Below are 15,387 nucleotides of genomic sequence, written 5' to 3'. Positions count from 1 at the left end.
GAACAGATGGCCTAGGAGCAGGCACATTGTGAGTTCAGACTGGCACCCAATTCCCTACTGTATATAGCGGACTACTTTAGACCAATAGTCAACGAGGCTGAGAGAGGAGAGGAGAGTTTCACTAGCAGCTTCATTTAAGCGTCTCTAGAGAGCCTAAATCAAGTCCTTCATTCTACCAGACACTCCGGAGTGGACTAGTCTTATCTATTCAGATTAGTGTTGTCACCATTCCAGTGTCACCATACTACCATACTAGATGTTCCTCTGCAAAACTGAAAACGCGAAGCAGACTCAAATCTATGCTCTTTTAAAACCTACTTTAGTAAAATACTGTGTGCTATAGCTTGCAAAATGAACAAAACGTGACTCTGGGTGACAAGATCAGGAAGGCCGTTTAATCCAACATTAAGAAGGTTTTCCTCGAGACATTTAGACCGCTTCCTGTTTCGTTTCCTTTGCTTCCTAGTATGGCCATACTGGTATCGTGACAACACTAATTCAGGTAGTTATTGCCTTCACACTGACTGAATGGTAGACTTCCTCCCCTGTTCATAATGTCTTTTTCTGTTCATGTGATTATTTTATTCATGTATTGCCTTCATTCAACCTGCTAAGCCAATGGGAAGACATGCTCTTTGACGACCTGAGATAGCTCGGCCTACCAGCTTCCCCCTGTAAAGAAAATAGTTGAACCTCTAGCTGAATTCAATAGGGCCATTGATGTGACAGTGCATTAGTAGGAAAGACTTCACACAGTGTTCAGGCGGATTGAGGCAGTGAATGAAATGTCATTTCCAGGCCTGGACTAATAGTAATACCAGTCATGTAGTTATGGCTTCCAATCATTTCAAATCACCTTGCACTTTGGCTCCCTGGAAGAAAGACAGATATTGGAGGAACTTGGAGAAACAAGTCAGAGTGTGATGTCTGCCCTGACGTAACCCTGCTGACTGGTTTGAAAGACTCTTTAATTTCAAGCAGAACAACAACAACAACAACAGTTCCTATATGGAACGGAACCATTTTGCTGTATGTTTGTTCCATTGCTAAGTTTGCTGTAGATATTCCACATTCCTGTAGCTCTAACAGTAGTTGACAGAGGGACACAAACACAGTCGTATTGAATAGGTTACCTGAGTTAGCCCAGACACCTCTCCCTTCTGCAGCGGCTCGGCGATGGAGGGAGTGAACACTTCAGATCCGTCCAGCGGTCTTCCCTTTAGGAAGTGTTTGCCTGCCTCGAAGATCTCCACCTCAATCATCTTCCCCTTGAACTCTGACCTCTTGGGCACAAGCACCTGACACAGGAAATATGAAATATGGGGGTTAGAGGTCAATGTGTGAAATCCATTGATTGGTTTGAACATGGGAAAAACTGTTGCCAGAGAAGCATGGTGTAAAAATAGGTGATGGATCACCACCCGCTCAGTGTTGTAACAGTACACCTGGACAGTACCGGAGGTTTCTTAAAGTCATGTGGACCACCTGGTGGTGGTGGATGCCAAGGAGACATGGGGCGACAGGTAGCCTAGTGGTTAGAGTGTAGGGACGGCAGGTAACCTAGTGGTTAGAGTGGAGGGACGGCAGGTAGACTAGTGGTTAGAGTGTAGGGACGGCAGGTAGACTAGTGGTTAGACTGTAGGGGCGACAGGTAGACTAGTGGTTAGAGTGTAGGGACGACAGGTAGACTAGTGGTTAGAGTGTAGGGACGGCAGGTAGACTAGTGGTTAGAGTGTAGGGGCGACAGGTAGACTAGTGGTTAGAGTGGAGGGACGGCAGGTAGCCTAGTGGTTAGAGTGGAGGGACGGCAGGTAGCCTAGTGGTTAGAGTGTAGGGGCGACAGGTAGCCTAGTGGTTAGAGTGGAGGGACGGCAGGTAGACTAGTGGTTAGAGTGTAGGGACGACAGGTAACCTAGTGGTTAGAGTGTAGGGGCGGCAGGTAGACTAGTGGTTAGAGTGGAGGGACGGCAGGTAGCCTAGTGGTTAGAGTGTAGGGACGGCAGGTAGCCTAGTGGTTAGAGTGTAGGGACGGCAGGTAGACTAGTGGTTAGACTGTAGGGGCGACAGGTAGACTAGTGGTTAGAGTGTAGGGACGACAGGTAGACTAGTGGTTAGAGTGTAGGGACGGCAGGTAGACTAGTGGTTAGAGTGTAGGGGCGACAGGTAGACTAGTGGTTAGAGTGGAGGGACGGCAGGTAGCCTAGTGGTTAGAGTGGAGGGACGGCAGGTAGCCTAGTGGTTAGAGTGTAGGGGCGACAGGTAGCCTAGTGGTTAGAGTGGAGGGACGGCAGGTAGACTAGTGGTTAGAGTGTAGGGACGACAGGTAACCTAGTGGTTAGAGTGTAGGGGCGGCAGGTAGACTAGTGGTTAGAGTGGAGGGACGGCAGGTAGCCTAGTGGTTAGAGTGTAGGGACGGCAGGTAGCCTAGTGGTTAGAGTGTAGGGACGGCAGGTAGACTAGTGTTTAGAGTGTAGGGACGGCAGGTAGCCTAGTGGTTAGAGTGTAGGGACGGCAGGTAGTCTAGTGGTTAGAGTGTAGGGACGGCAAGTAGCCTAGTGGTTAGAGTGGAGGGACGGCAGGTAGCCTAGTGGTTAGAGTGTAGGGACGGCAGGTAGCCTAGTGGTTAGAGTGTAGGGGCGGCAGGTAGCCTAGTGGTTAGAGTGTAGGGGCGGCAGGTAGCCTAGTGGTTAGAGTGTAGGGACGGCAGGTAGCCTAGTGGTTAGAGTGTAGGGGCGGCAGGTAGCCTAGTGGTTAGAGTGTAGGGGCGGCAGGTAGCCTAGTGGTTAGAGTGTAGGGGCGGCAGGTAGCCTAGTGGTTAGAGTGTAGGGGCGGCAGGTAGCCTAGTGTTTAGAGAGTTGGACTACTAAACCAAAAGGTTGCTAGATCGAATCCCCGAGCTGACAAGGTAAAAGTCGTTCTGCCCCTGAACAAGGCACTGTTCCTAGGCCGTCATTGAAAATAAGAATTTGTTCTTTAACTGACTTGCCTAGTTAAATAAAGGTCAAATTAATAAAATGCCAGTACATGCCAGTAAAAGGTTTAGAGTTGTCCTCCAGTCCCAGTCAATGGGAGTACAGTACAGCAGGGGATATATTGTTAAACTACACATTAGTGTGCACAGCTTGCTCCTAGCAGCCCCTGGAGTATGGGAACGGGGCTTAGTGTTCCAGCTCGGAACGCTGTGGCATTCCCAGTATTCCCAAGACAGATATAACCCCCGTTCCTTCAAACACATTCCTCCGCTGCTCCCTGAGATCACACACTTATATATGCAATAGGTCCTATAGAAAAGTTGGATCCAACCTCCACACGATTGGATTAAAGCTGCTGTGCAGAGGAGATTAATCTACAGGGGTTTGGGGTTGTAATGGCTTTCATTATGTTGTGGTTGGTGGTGTTGGTATTAGCCTGGCATTTAACCCCCTTCAACACCCCCTCCCCCTTCAACACCCCCCTCCCCCTTCAACCATCAACAACCCCCTCCCCCTTCAACCATCAACAGCCCCCCTTCCCCCCATCAACACCCCCTCCCCCTTCAACACCCCCCTCCCCCTTCAACCATCAACAGCCCCCCTTCCCCCCATCAACAGCGCCCCATCCACCATCAACAGCCCCCCATCCACCATCAACAGCCCCCCATCCACCATCAACAGTCCCCCTTCCCCCCATCAACAGCGCCGCATCCACCATCAACAGCGCCCCATCCACCATCAACAGCCCCCCATCCACCATCAACAGCGCCCCATCCACCATCAACAGCCCCCCTCCCCCTTCAACCATCAACAGCGCCCCTGATGAGGGAAGGGTGGCTGTTGATGGGGGAAGGGTGGCTGTTGATGGGGGAAGGGTGGCTGTTGATGGGGGAAGGGGTGGCTGTTGATGGGGGAAGGGGTGGCTGTTGATGGGGGAAGGGTGGCTGTTGATGGGGGAAGGGGTGGCTGTTGATGGGGGAAGGGGGGGCTGTTGATGGGGGAAGGGTGGCTGTTGATGGGGGAAGGGGTGGCTGTTGATGGGGGAAGGGGGGGCTGTTGATGGGGGAAGGGGTAGATGTTGATGGGGGAAGGGTGGCTGTTGATGGGGGGAAGGGGTAGATGTTGATGGGGGGAAGGGGTAGATGTTGATGGGGGGAGGAGGAGGTGGGGAAATGAAAGGCAGAAGGCCTGGTGAGGAGATGTCTGAAAGACCCTATTATGTTCTATCAACACTCTACACTATAGAGAATATCTCTGGATCAGACAATTACTTTTTCAATTAACTGGAAAATAAATGTGTTTCCCCTCAACGCTGCTGCACCTAATTGTCTTATTCTTTCTGTGTCTCTGAATTAAAATTCTTAAGTGTGACAATTGTTTTTTTCATTCAATTATGTAAAGCGCTCAAGGTCAAACGTTGGCATGTTCTGAGAGAGACAAGCTTTCACATCTCAACAGAAAGCAGGCGGTTGGTGCTTGACAACTACAACAAGTCTTTACGAGTTTCAATTTAGAAATATTTGTATACCATGTACATTGTAGAGCCACTCATGACAGAATCCTCATATCTATATGATTTAGTGTGAGGTACTGTTGGGACCTGTTTCCGGTGGACAGAGTTGTAGTTAACTCCAGCTTGTAGACATCCTTACCAGGTAGTACTGCTCTCATGCCTGTTCAAAGGGTGTCTGGACAACAAAAGATCCTTCCTTCCACACGGGCTATGTAAAGGATGTACAGTGTACTCAGAAAGTATTCAGAACCCTTGACTTTGTTGCATTACAGCCTTGTTCTAAAATGGATAAAATAAAATAAAAACCCTCAGCAATCTACACACAATACCCATAATGACGAAGCGAGAACAGATATTCAGACCCTTCGCTATGAGACTCGAAATTGAGCTCAGGTGCATCCTGTTTCCATTGATCATCCTTGAGATGTTTCTACAACTTGACTGGAGTTCACCTGTGGTAAATTCAATTGATTGGACATCATTTGGAAAGGCGCATACCTGTCTATACATGGTCCCACAGTTGACAGTGCATGTCAGAGCAAAAACCAAGCCATGAGGTCGAAGGAATTGTCCGTAGAGCTCCGAGACAGGATTGTGTCGAGGTACAGATCTGGATAAGGGTACTAAAACATATCTGCAGCATTGAAGGTCCCCAAGAACACCGTGGCCTCCATCATTCTTAAATGGAAGAAGTTTGGAACCACCAAGACTCTTCCTAGAGCTGGCTGGCCGCCCGGCCAAACGGAGCAATCGGGGGGAAAAGGGCCTTGGTCAGGGAGGTGACCAAGAACCCGATGGTCACTCTGACAGAGCTCCAGAGTTCCTCTGTGGAGATGGGATAACCTTTCAGAAGGACAACGATCTCTGCAGCACTCCACCAATCAGGCCTTTATGGTAGAGTGGCCAGACGGAAGCCACTCCTCAGTAAAAGGCACATGACAGCCTGCTTGGAGTTTGCCAAAAGGCACCTAAAGACTCTCAGACTGTCAGAAACAATATGCTCTGGTCTGATGAAACCAAGATTGAAATATTTGGCCTGAATGCCAAGCTTCACGTCTGGAGGAAACCTGGCACCATCCCTACGGTGAAGCATGGTGGTGGCAGCATCATGCAAATACAATACATCAATACATCATGCTAAGCACACAGCCAAAACAATGCATTAGTGGCTTCGGGACAAGTCTCTGAAAGTCCTTGAGTGGCCCAGCCAGAGCCCGGTCTTGAACCCAATCTAACATCTCTGGAGAGACCTGAAAATAGCTGTACAGCGACGCTCCCCATCAAACCTGACAGAGCTTGAGAGGATATGCAGAGAAGAATGAGTGAAACTCCTGAAAAACAGGTGTGCCAAGCTTGTAGCGTCAAGCCCAAGAAGACTTGAGGCTGTAATCGCTGCCAAAGGTGCTTCAACAAAGTACTGAGTAAAGGGTCTGGATATTTATGTAAATGTGATACTTCAGTTTTTTATTTGTAATACATTTGCACAAATTAAAAAATAAAACATTTTTGCTTTGTCATTATGGGGTATTGTGTGTAGATTATTTGTGTAGCTAAAAACTATTCAATTTCAGAATAAGGTTGTAACTTAACAAAATGTGGAAAAAGTCAAGGGGTCTGAATACTTTCCCAATGCACCTTATGTCTTATGTGTTTTTCTGCATCAGTCTTCTACCAGATGAGACCAGGTGAGTCTATATGATAGGGCTGGTGACCAGGTGAGTGTATATGATAGGGCTGGTGACCAGGTAAGTCTATATGATAGGGCTGGTGACCAGGTGAGTCTATATGATAGGGCTGGTGACCAGGTGAGTCTATATGATAATGCTGGTGACCAGGTGAGTCTATATGATAGTGCTGGTGACCAGGTGAGTCTATATGATAGGGCTGGTGACCAGGTGAGTCTATATGATAATGCTGGTGACCAGGTGAGTCTATATGATAATGCTGGTGACCAGGTGAGTCTATATGATAGGGCTGGTGACCAGGTGAGTCTATATGATAATGCTGGTGACCAGGTGAGTCTATATGATAATGCTGGTGACCAGGTGAGTCTATATGATAGGGCTGGTGACCAGGTGAGTCTATATGATAATGCTGGTGACCAGGTGAGTCTATATGATAGGGCTGGTGAACAGGTGAGTCTATATGATAATGCTGATGACCAGGTGAGTCTATATGATAATGCTGGTGACCAGGTGAGTCTATATGATAGGGCTGGTGACCAGGTGAGTCTATATGATAATGCTGATGACCAGGTGAGTCTATATGATAGGGCTGGTGACCAGGTGAGTCTATATGATAGGGCTGGTGACCAGGTGAGTCTACATGATAATGCTGGTGACCAGGTGAGTCTATATGATAATGCTGGTGACCAGGTGAGTCTATATGATAGGGCTGGTGACCAGGTGAGTCTATATGATAGGGCTGGTGACCAGGTGAGTCTACATGATAATGCTGGTGACCAGGTGAGTCTATATGATAATGCTGGTGACCAGGTGAGTCTATATGATAGGGCTGGTGACCAGGTGAGTCTATATGATAATGCTGATGACCAGGTGAGTCTATATGATAATGCTGGTGACCAGGTGAGTCTATATGATAGGGCTGGTGACCAGGTGAGTCTATATGATAATGCTGGTGACCAGGTGAGTCTATATGATAGGAGTGGATATAGGGGATGGTGCGTGTGGACTGGGTGGTCGAAGTCAGCCCTTTACTAGTTGATTAAATGATGAAAAAGCTTGTTAAGGCCTGACACGAGGATCCCGTCTATTCAAACACACCAGAACACAGTCTCACATAGAGACACACTCTGTGTCAACATAAGGTGATGACTAAAGTGTCTTATTGGGATAGAGACAGTGGCTAACAGGGGAAAACAGTGCTCTGCTATGGAAGATGAAACAGTAGCCTATAACACGGTAGATGAGCAGCAGAGAGAGGAGAGATGGCTCTCTGGCGGTTGGGTCTGGTAACAGACCGATCAACGTTAGATCACTGTGTCTGGCCCCCCTGATCTGCAGAGGGCTGAGTGTTCAGAGTAGCTGGCCATGTCTCCTTTCTTTTAGGGATCCCAGCACATGTCCCCCTCACACACACCCACACGGAGGCACACACTCCTCTCTCTCTCTCTCTCTCTACACTCTCTCCTTTACCATTAAAGAAACAGGTATGGCAAGACACTTCCGACAGCTTTATAATTCCCTGCAGCTCTTTGTACACCACCCCTCCCTCCCTCCCTCCCTCCCTCCCTCATCCCCCCACCTCTTTCTCCCCTCCCTCCCCTCTCTTCCTCCCACCCCTCTCTCCTTTACTCTCCCCTCCCCTCTCTCTAACACTCTCCCCCTCTCCTGTGCAGCTGAATAGCAGGAGAGCAGCAGGAGAGAGGATTCATCCATCACAATGCCCAGAGACTCTTAACAGAGACATAATGAGAATATTCCGGATACCATCCTCAACTCACAGGGCTATTCAGCAGGGGTCACCCAGCCAAGGAGAGGAGACTGTCTGTCTCCCTCTCTATCCAATCCTTATTCTAAGTCCTGCAATTTAGCCTGTAGTAGTGAAAACAGTGAAAGGAGAGTGAAGGAGAGTGAGAGGGAGAGTGAAGGGAGAGTGACTGGAGAGTGACTGGAGAGTGACTGGAGAGTGAGGGGAGAGTGAGGGGAGAGTGACGGGAGAGTGAGAGGAGAGTGAAGGGAGAGTGAGGGGAGAGTGAGGGGAGAGTGACGGGAGAGTGAGGGGAGAGTGAGAGGAGAGTGAAGGGAGAGTGAAGGGAGAGTGAGGGGAGAGTGAAGGGAGAGTGACGGGAGAGTGACGGGAGAGTGAGGGGAGAATGAGAGGGAGAGTGAGGGGAGAGTGAAGGGAGAGTGAAGGGAGAGTGAGGGGAGAGTGAGGGGAGAGTGACGGGAGAGTGACGGGAGAGTGAAGGGAGAGTGAAGGGAGAGTGACGGGAGAGTGAAGGGAGAGTGACGGGAGAGTGAGGGGAGAGTGAGAGGGAGAGTGAGGGGAGAGTGATGGGAGAGTGAGAGGGAGAGTGAGGGGAGAGTGATGGGAGAGTGAGAGGGAGAGTGAGGGGAGAGTGATGGGAGAGTGAGAGGGAGAGTGAAGGGAGAGTGAGGGGGGGAGTGAGAGGAGAGTGACGGGAGAGTGAGGGGAGGGTGAAGGGAGAGTGAGGGGAGAGTGAGATGAGAGTGACGGGAGAGTGAAGGGAGAGTGAAGGGAGAGTGACGGGAGAGTGAGGGGAGAGTGAGGGGAGAGTGACGGGAGAGTGAGGGGAGAGTGAGGGGAGAGTGAGAGGAGAGTGAGAGGAGAGTGACGGGAGAGTGAGAGGAGAGTGAGGGGAGAGTGAGAGGAGAGTGAAGGGGAGAGTGAAGGGAGAGTGAGAGGGAGAGTGAAGGGAGAGTGAGGGGGGAGTGAGAGGAGAGTGACGGGAGAGTGAGGGGAGGGTGAAGGGAGAGTGAGGGGAGAGTGAGAGGAGAGTGACGGGAGAGTGAGGGGAGAGTGAAGGGAGAGTGACGGGAGAGTGACGGGAGAGTGAGGGGAGAGTGAGAGGAGAGTGACGGGAGAGTGAGGGGAGAGGGAGGGGAGAGTGAGAGGAGAGTGAGAGGAGAGTGAAGGGAGAGTGAAGGGGAGTGACGGGAGAGTGAGGGGAGAGTGAGGGGAGAGTGAGAGGAGAGTGACGGGAGAGTGAGAGGAGAGTGAGGGGAGAGTGACGGGAGAGTGAAGGGAGAGTGACGGGAGAGTGAGGGAGAGTGAGAGGGAGAGTGAGGGGAGAGTGAGAGGAGAGTGAAGGGAGAGTGAGAGGAGAGTGACGGGAGAGTGACGGGAGAGTGAAGGGAGAGTGACGGGAGAGTGAGAGGAGAGTGAGAGGAGAGTGACGGGAGAGTGAAGGGAGAGTGACGGGAGAGTGAAGGGAGAGTGATGGGAGAGTGACGGGAGAGTGAGAGGAGAGTGAAAGACAGGAATGGCAGATCTTCTGTGGTGGGTAGCAGGCAGGCTGTCTTTATGATGCCCGCCAGGGGAGGAGAGGTGGCTAGGGTTCAGGTCAGGGTCAGACAAGCACAGATCACTTTGCTGCACAGGCCACAAGCAAAGGGACACATCTAATACCTCAGCTCCAGACTTCACTAGCTCTGAGACATATGTACACCACCCCGTTCGCAAAAATGGATCACTCCTACAAGTCAAGTGGCCGTGGCGTGCTATATAAAGCAGGCAGACAGGCATCAAGGCATCCAGTTACTGTTAGATTGAACATTAGAATGGGCAGAACCAGTGACCTAAGCGACTTTGAGCGCGGTATGATCGTGGGTGCCAGGCGAGTCGGATCAGTGTCTCAGAACTGCCCGCATTCCTGGGCTTTTCACACACGACAATGTCTAGAGTTTACAGAGAACGGAGAGACAAACACAAAACATCCAGTCAGCTGCAGTCCTGTAAAACAGCTCGTTGATGAGAGAGCTGGAAGGAGAAGGCTAAGAACCGTGCAAGCTAACAGGCGGGCCACAAACAACAGTGGTGTGCAGAACGGCATCTCGGGAACGCACAACTAGTCGGATTTTGTCACGGAGGGGCGACTATTGCAGTTACCACACTGGGTTCCACTCCTATCAGCTAAAAACAAGAAGTGTCTCCAGTGGGCAGGCCATCACCAACACTGGACAACTGAGGAGTGGAAAAACATCTCCTGGTCTGACGAATCCCGCTTCTTGTTGCGTCATGCTGATAGCAGAGTTGGGATTCCCCGAAGAATGTAGGCTGTTCTGGAGGCAAAGGGGAGTCCAACCCGGTACTAGATGGGTGTACCTAATACACTGTCCGGTGAGTTTATATTCCTCTGAGCCACAGTCTGTAGAATATACAAGGACAGGAGGAGTGGTGGTGGTACCTTTTAACAGCCTCAGAAAACAACCAGAGACCGAGACAGAGACCGAGACAGACAGAGACAGACAGAGACAGACAGAGAGAGAGAGAGAGAGAGAGAGAAAGAGAGACAGACAGACAGACAGAGAAAGAAAAAGAGAGACAGACAGACACAGAGAGAGAGAGAGAGAGACAGAGAGACAGACACACACAGAGAAAGTGAGAGAGCGGGATAGAGAGAGAGAGAGAGAGAGAGACAGACACACACAGAGAAAGAGAGAGAGAGAGACAGAGAGAGACAGACACACACAGAGAGAAAGAGAAAGAGAGAGAGAGAAAGAGGCAGAGAGAGAAAGAGAGACAGACACAGAGAGAAAGAGAGAAAGAGAGAGAGAGAAAGAGAGAGAAAGAGAGACAGACACAGAGAGAAAGAGAGAAAGAGAGAAAGAGAGAGCGGGATGCTGTGATGTGGTGTCAGGGATAGGGCTGTAAGCGTTGGCTCATGGTTTTATGGTGTAATGGTTGAATATGAATCCATCCATTCACACAGTGTGTTACAGAAAGATGTGTTTCCAGCTGCCTCGGAGAGAAGCAGAGTAAAACAGCACTTCTAGAGACCGGTCACTGTGTACTCAGCCCTCTAGACAGCCCCTGATTTAGGATGGGCATGCCAAAAAAAAAATCACTTTGGAGGGGTGGGTGGGTTTGGAAAACCCTTTGACTAAGATCAAACTAGCAACATTCTACCTGGAGCTACAGCAACTAGATGACAGTTGTAACTACATTTATAGCCCAGAGACAAGACCATCTGGGAGAACAAGTATCACTGCTCTCTTCCCGTCCCTTATTAAAATGCACAACTTCAAACATGGTTTTGATGATTGTTAACACAGGAGTAAATTGATTTATTTGAAGGGATGTTTGAAAGTTATTTTTTTTACAGGGAGGGAGGGAGGGAAGCTTTGAAGCCATGTGCAGCAGTGTCCTGTGGGATTTTCAGCTGGAATGAGGCTATAGGCTGGAAGGATGAAGGCTGGACTGAATGTTTGCACATTATAAGCAGGAGATTAGTCTTATTATCAGTTGCCAAAACGGAGGACTGGAGGGTGATTGATTACAAGCTAAGCTAACCTGGTGTAACCACCTACATTACAAGCTATGCTAACCTGGGGTAACCACCTACATTACAAGCTAAGCTAACCTGGGGTAACCACCTGCATTACAAGCTAAGCTAACCTGGTGTAACCACCTACATTACAAGCTAAGCTAACCTGGGGTAACCACCTGCATTACAAGCTAAGCTAACCTGGGGTAACCACCTGCATTACAAGCTAAGCTAACCTGGGGTAACCACCTGCATTACAAGCTAAGCTAACCTTGGGTAACCACCTGCCATTAACAAGCTAAGTCTAACCTGGTGTAACCACCTACATTAACAGCTAAGCTAACCTGGGGTAACCACCTGCATTACAAGCTAAGCTAACCTGGGGTAACCACCTGCATTACAAGCTAAGCTAACCTGGGGTAACCACCTACCATTAAAAGCTAAGCTAACCTGGGGTAACCACCTGCATTACAAGCTAAGCTAACCCTGGGGGTAACCACCTGCATTACAAGCTAAGCTAACCCTGGGGTAACCACCTGCATTACAAGCTAAGCTAACCTGGTGTAACCACCTACATTACAAGCTAAGCTAACCTGGGGTAACCACCTGCATTACAAGCTAAGCTAACCTGGGGTAACCACCTGCATTACAAGCTAAGCTAACCTGGGGTAACCACCTGCATTACAAGCTAAGCTAACCTGGGGTAACCACCTGCATTACAAGCTAAGCTAACCTGAGGTAACCATCTGCATTACAAGCTAACCACACACAGACTAACCTACTACCTGCATTACAATCTAACCCCACACAGACTAATCTAACCTGTGGTAACCACCTGCATTACAAGCTAAGCTAACCTGGGGTAACCACCTGCATTACAAGCTAAGCTAACCTGGGGTAACCACCTGCATTACAAGCTAAGCTAACCTGAGGTAACCATCTGCATTACAAGCTAACCCACACACAGCTACCTACTACCTGCATTACAATCTAACCCCACACAGACTAAGCTAACCTGGGGTAACCACCTGCATTACAAGCTAAGCTAACCTGGGGTAACCACCTGCATTACAAGCTAAGCTAACCTGAGGTAACCATCTGCATTACAAGCTAACCGCACACAGACTAACCTACTACCTGCATTACAATCTAACCCCACACAGACTAATCTAACCTGTGGTAACCACCTGCATTACAAGCTAAGCTAACCTGGGGTAACCACCTGCATTATAAGCTAAGCTAACCTGTGGTAACCACCTGCATTACAAGCTAAGCTAACCTGTGGTAGCCACCTGCATTACAAGCTAAGCTAACCTGTGGTAACCACCTACATTACAAGCTAAGCTAACCTGTGGTAACCACCTACATTACAAGCTAAGCTAACCTGGGGTAACCACCTGCATTACAAGCTAAGCTAACCTGGGGTAACCACCTACATTACAAGCTAAGCTAACCTGTGGTAGCCACCTACATTACAAGCTAAGCTAACCTGTGGTAACCACCTGCATTACAAGCTAAGCTAACCTGGGGTAACCACCTGCATTACAAGCTAAGCTAACCTGTGGTAGCCACCTACATTACAAGCTAAGCTAACCTGTGGTAACCACCTGCATTACAAGCTAAGCTAACCTGGGGTAACCACCTGCATTACAAGCTAAGCTAACCTGGGGTAACCACCTACATTACAAGCTAAGCTAACCTGGGGTAACCACCTGCATTACAAGCTAAGCTAACCTGGGGTAACCACCTGCATTACAAGCTAAGCTAACCTGGGGTAACCACCTGCATTACAAGCTAAGCTAACCTGGGGGTAACCACCTGCATTACAAGCTAAGCTAACCTGGGGTAACCACCTACATTACAAGCTAAGCTAACCTGGGGTAACCACCTGCATTACAAGCTAAGCTAACCTGGGGTAACCACCTGCATTACAAGCTAAGCTAACCTGGGGTAACCACCTACATTACAAGCTAAGCTAACCTGGGGTAACCACCTGCATTACAAGCTAAGCTAACCTGGGGTAACCACCTGGCATTACAAGCTAAGCTAACCTGGGGTAACCACCTGCATTACAAGCTAAGCTAACCTGGGGTACCACCTGCATTACAAGCTAAGCTAACCTGGGGTAACCACCTACATTACAAAGCTAAGCTAACCTGGGGTAACCACCTGCATTACAAGCTAAGCTAACCTGGGGTAACCACCTGCATTACAAGCTAAGCTAACCTGTGGTAACCACCTACATTACAAGCTAAGCTAACCTGGGGTAACCACCTGCATTACAAGCTAAGCTAACCTGGGGTAACCACCTGCATTACAAGCTAAGCTAACCTGGGGTAACCACCTACATTACAAGCTAAGCTAACCTGTGGTAACCACCTGCATTACAAGCTAAGCTAACCTGTGGTAGCCACCTGCATTACAAGCTAAGCTAACCTGTGGTAGCCACCTGTATAAAAGCCAACATGTGTTATTCCGGTTGGTAATTTCTCTGTGATAAGAGCATAAAGAGTACAGACAGTCAAACCTAATGTTTCCATGGTGATGTCGTGTATAAGAGTACAGACAGTCAAACCTAATGTTTCCATGGTGATGTTGTGTATAAGAGTACAGACAGTCAAACCTAATGTTTCCATGGTGATGTCGTGTATAACAGTACAGACAGTCAAACCTAATGTTTCCATGGTGATGTCGTGTATAAGAGTAACAGACAGCCAAACCTAATTTTCCAGGTGATGTCGTGTATAAGAGTACAGACAGTCAAACCTAATGTTTCCATGGTGATGTCGTGTATAAGAGTACAGACAGTCAAACCTAATGTTTCCATGGTGATGTCGTGTATAAGAGTACAGACAGTCAAACCTAATGTTTCCATGGTGATGTCGTGTATAAGAGTACAGACAGTCAAACCAAATGTTTCCATGGTGATGTTGTGTATAAGAGTACAGACAGTCAAACCTAATGTTTCCATGGTGATGTCGTGTATAAGAGTACAGACAGTCAAACCTAATGTTTCCATGGTGATGTCGTGTATAAGAGTACAGCAGCCAAGACCTAAGTTCCATTGTGATGTCGTGTATAAGAGTACAGACAGTCAAACCTAATGTTTCCATGGTGATGTCGTGTATAAGAGTAGACAGTGAAACCAAATGTTTCCATGGTGATGTCGTGTATAAGAGTACAGACAGTTAAACCTAATGTTTCCATGGTGATGTTGTGTATAACAGTACAGACAGTCAAACCAAATGTTTCCATGGTGATGTCGTGTATAAGAGTAGACAGTTAAACCAAATGTTTCCATGGTGATGTCGTGTATAAGAGTACAGACAGTTAAACCTAATGTTTCCATGGTGATGTCGTGTATAACAGTACAGACAGTCAAACCAAATGTTTCCATGGTGATGTCGTGTATAACAGTACAGACAGTCAAACCTAATGTTTCCATGGTGATGTCGTGTATAAGAGTTCAGACAGTCAAACCTAATGTTTCCATGGAGATGTCGTGTATAAGAGTACAGACAGTCAAACCTAATGTTTCCATGGTGATGTCGTGTATAAGAGTTCAGACAGTCAAACCAAATGTTTCCATGGTGATGTCGTGTATAAGAGTACAGACAGTCAAACCTAATGTTTCCATGGTGATGTCGTGTATAACAGTACAGACAGTCAAACCTAATGTTTCCATGGTGATGTCGTGTATAACAGTACAGACAGTCAAACCTAATGTTTCCATTGTGATGTCGTGTATAACAGTACAGACAGTTAAACCTATTGTTTCCATGGTGATGTCGTGTATAAGCAGGCTTCTATAAACTACATCTATATAAACCTTCTAATGTGATCTCTTCTGGTCTTCAACTGTAGTGAAATGCCTGTCTGGGGTGTAGCAGGGGGAGTTGAATGAAACACTTGTCTTACCTGCTCATAATATT

At 48.2% G+C, this 15,387-nt stretch overlaps 1 protein-coding gene and 1 long non-coding RNA gene across 2 annotated transcripts in view; both read right to left on the bottom strand.

Annotated features, from left to right (window-relative positions):
• LOC115191065 (threonylcarbamoyladenosine tRNA methylthiotransferase-like) overlaps positions 1–15,381 on the bottom strand; it is a 45,524-nt gene extending 30,143 nt beyond the window's left edge. Inside the window, exons 1-2 of the mRNA XM_029749065.1 lie at positions 15,374–15,381; positions 1,134–1,298 (exon numbers count right to left, since the gene is read on the bottom strand). Of these exons, the coding sequence (XP_029604925.1) occupies positions 1,134–1,262 (129 nt within the window). The 5' untranslated portion in view covers positions 1,263–1,298; positions 15,374–15,381. The remainder of the gene's footprint in view (positions 1–1,133; positions 1,299–15,373) is intronic.
• On the bottom strand, positions 12,347–13,799 carry LOC115191066 (uncharacterized). The gene is made up of 3 exons (XR_003877518.1): positions 13,752–13,799; positions 12,471–12,540; positions 12,347–12,382 (listed from the first exon to the last, which is right to left on the bottom strand). It is a non-coding gene; the product is annotated as an uncharacterized LOC115191066 (long non-coding RNA).
• Positions 15,382–15,387: the final 6 nt, after the last annotated feature.

This window comes from Salmo trutta, unplaced genomic scaffold (genome assembly GCF_901001165.1).
Source record: "Salmo trutta unplaced genomic scaffold, fSalTru1.1, whole genome shotgun sequence".
NCBI classification, from domain to species: Eukaryota; Metazoa; Chordata; class Actinopteri; order Salmoniformes; family Salmonidae; genus Salmo; species Salmo trutta.
The sequence above is the reverse complement of the archived record's forward strand: the minus strand, read 5'-3'. Positions and strand labels throughout refer to the sequence as shown.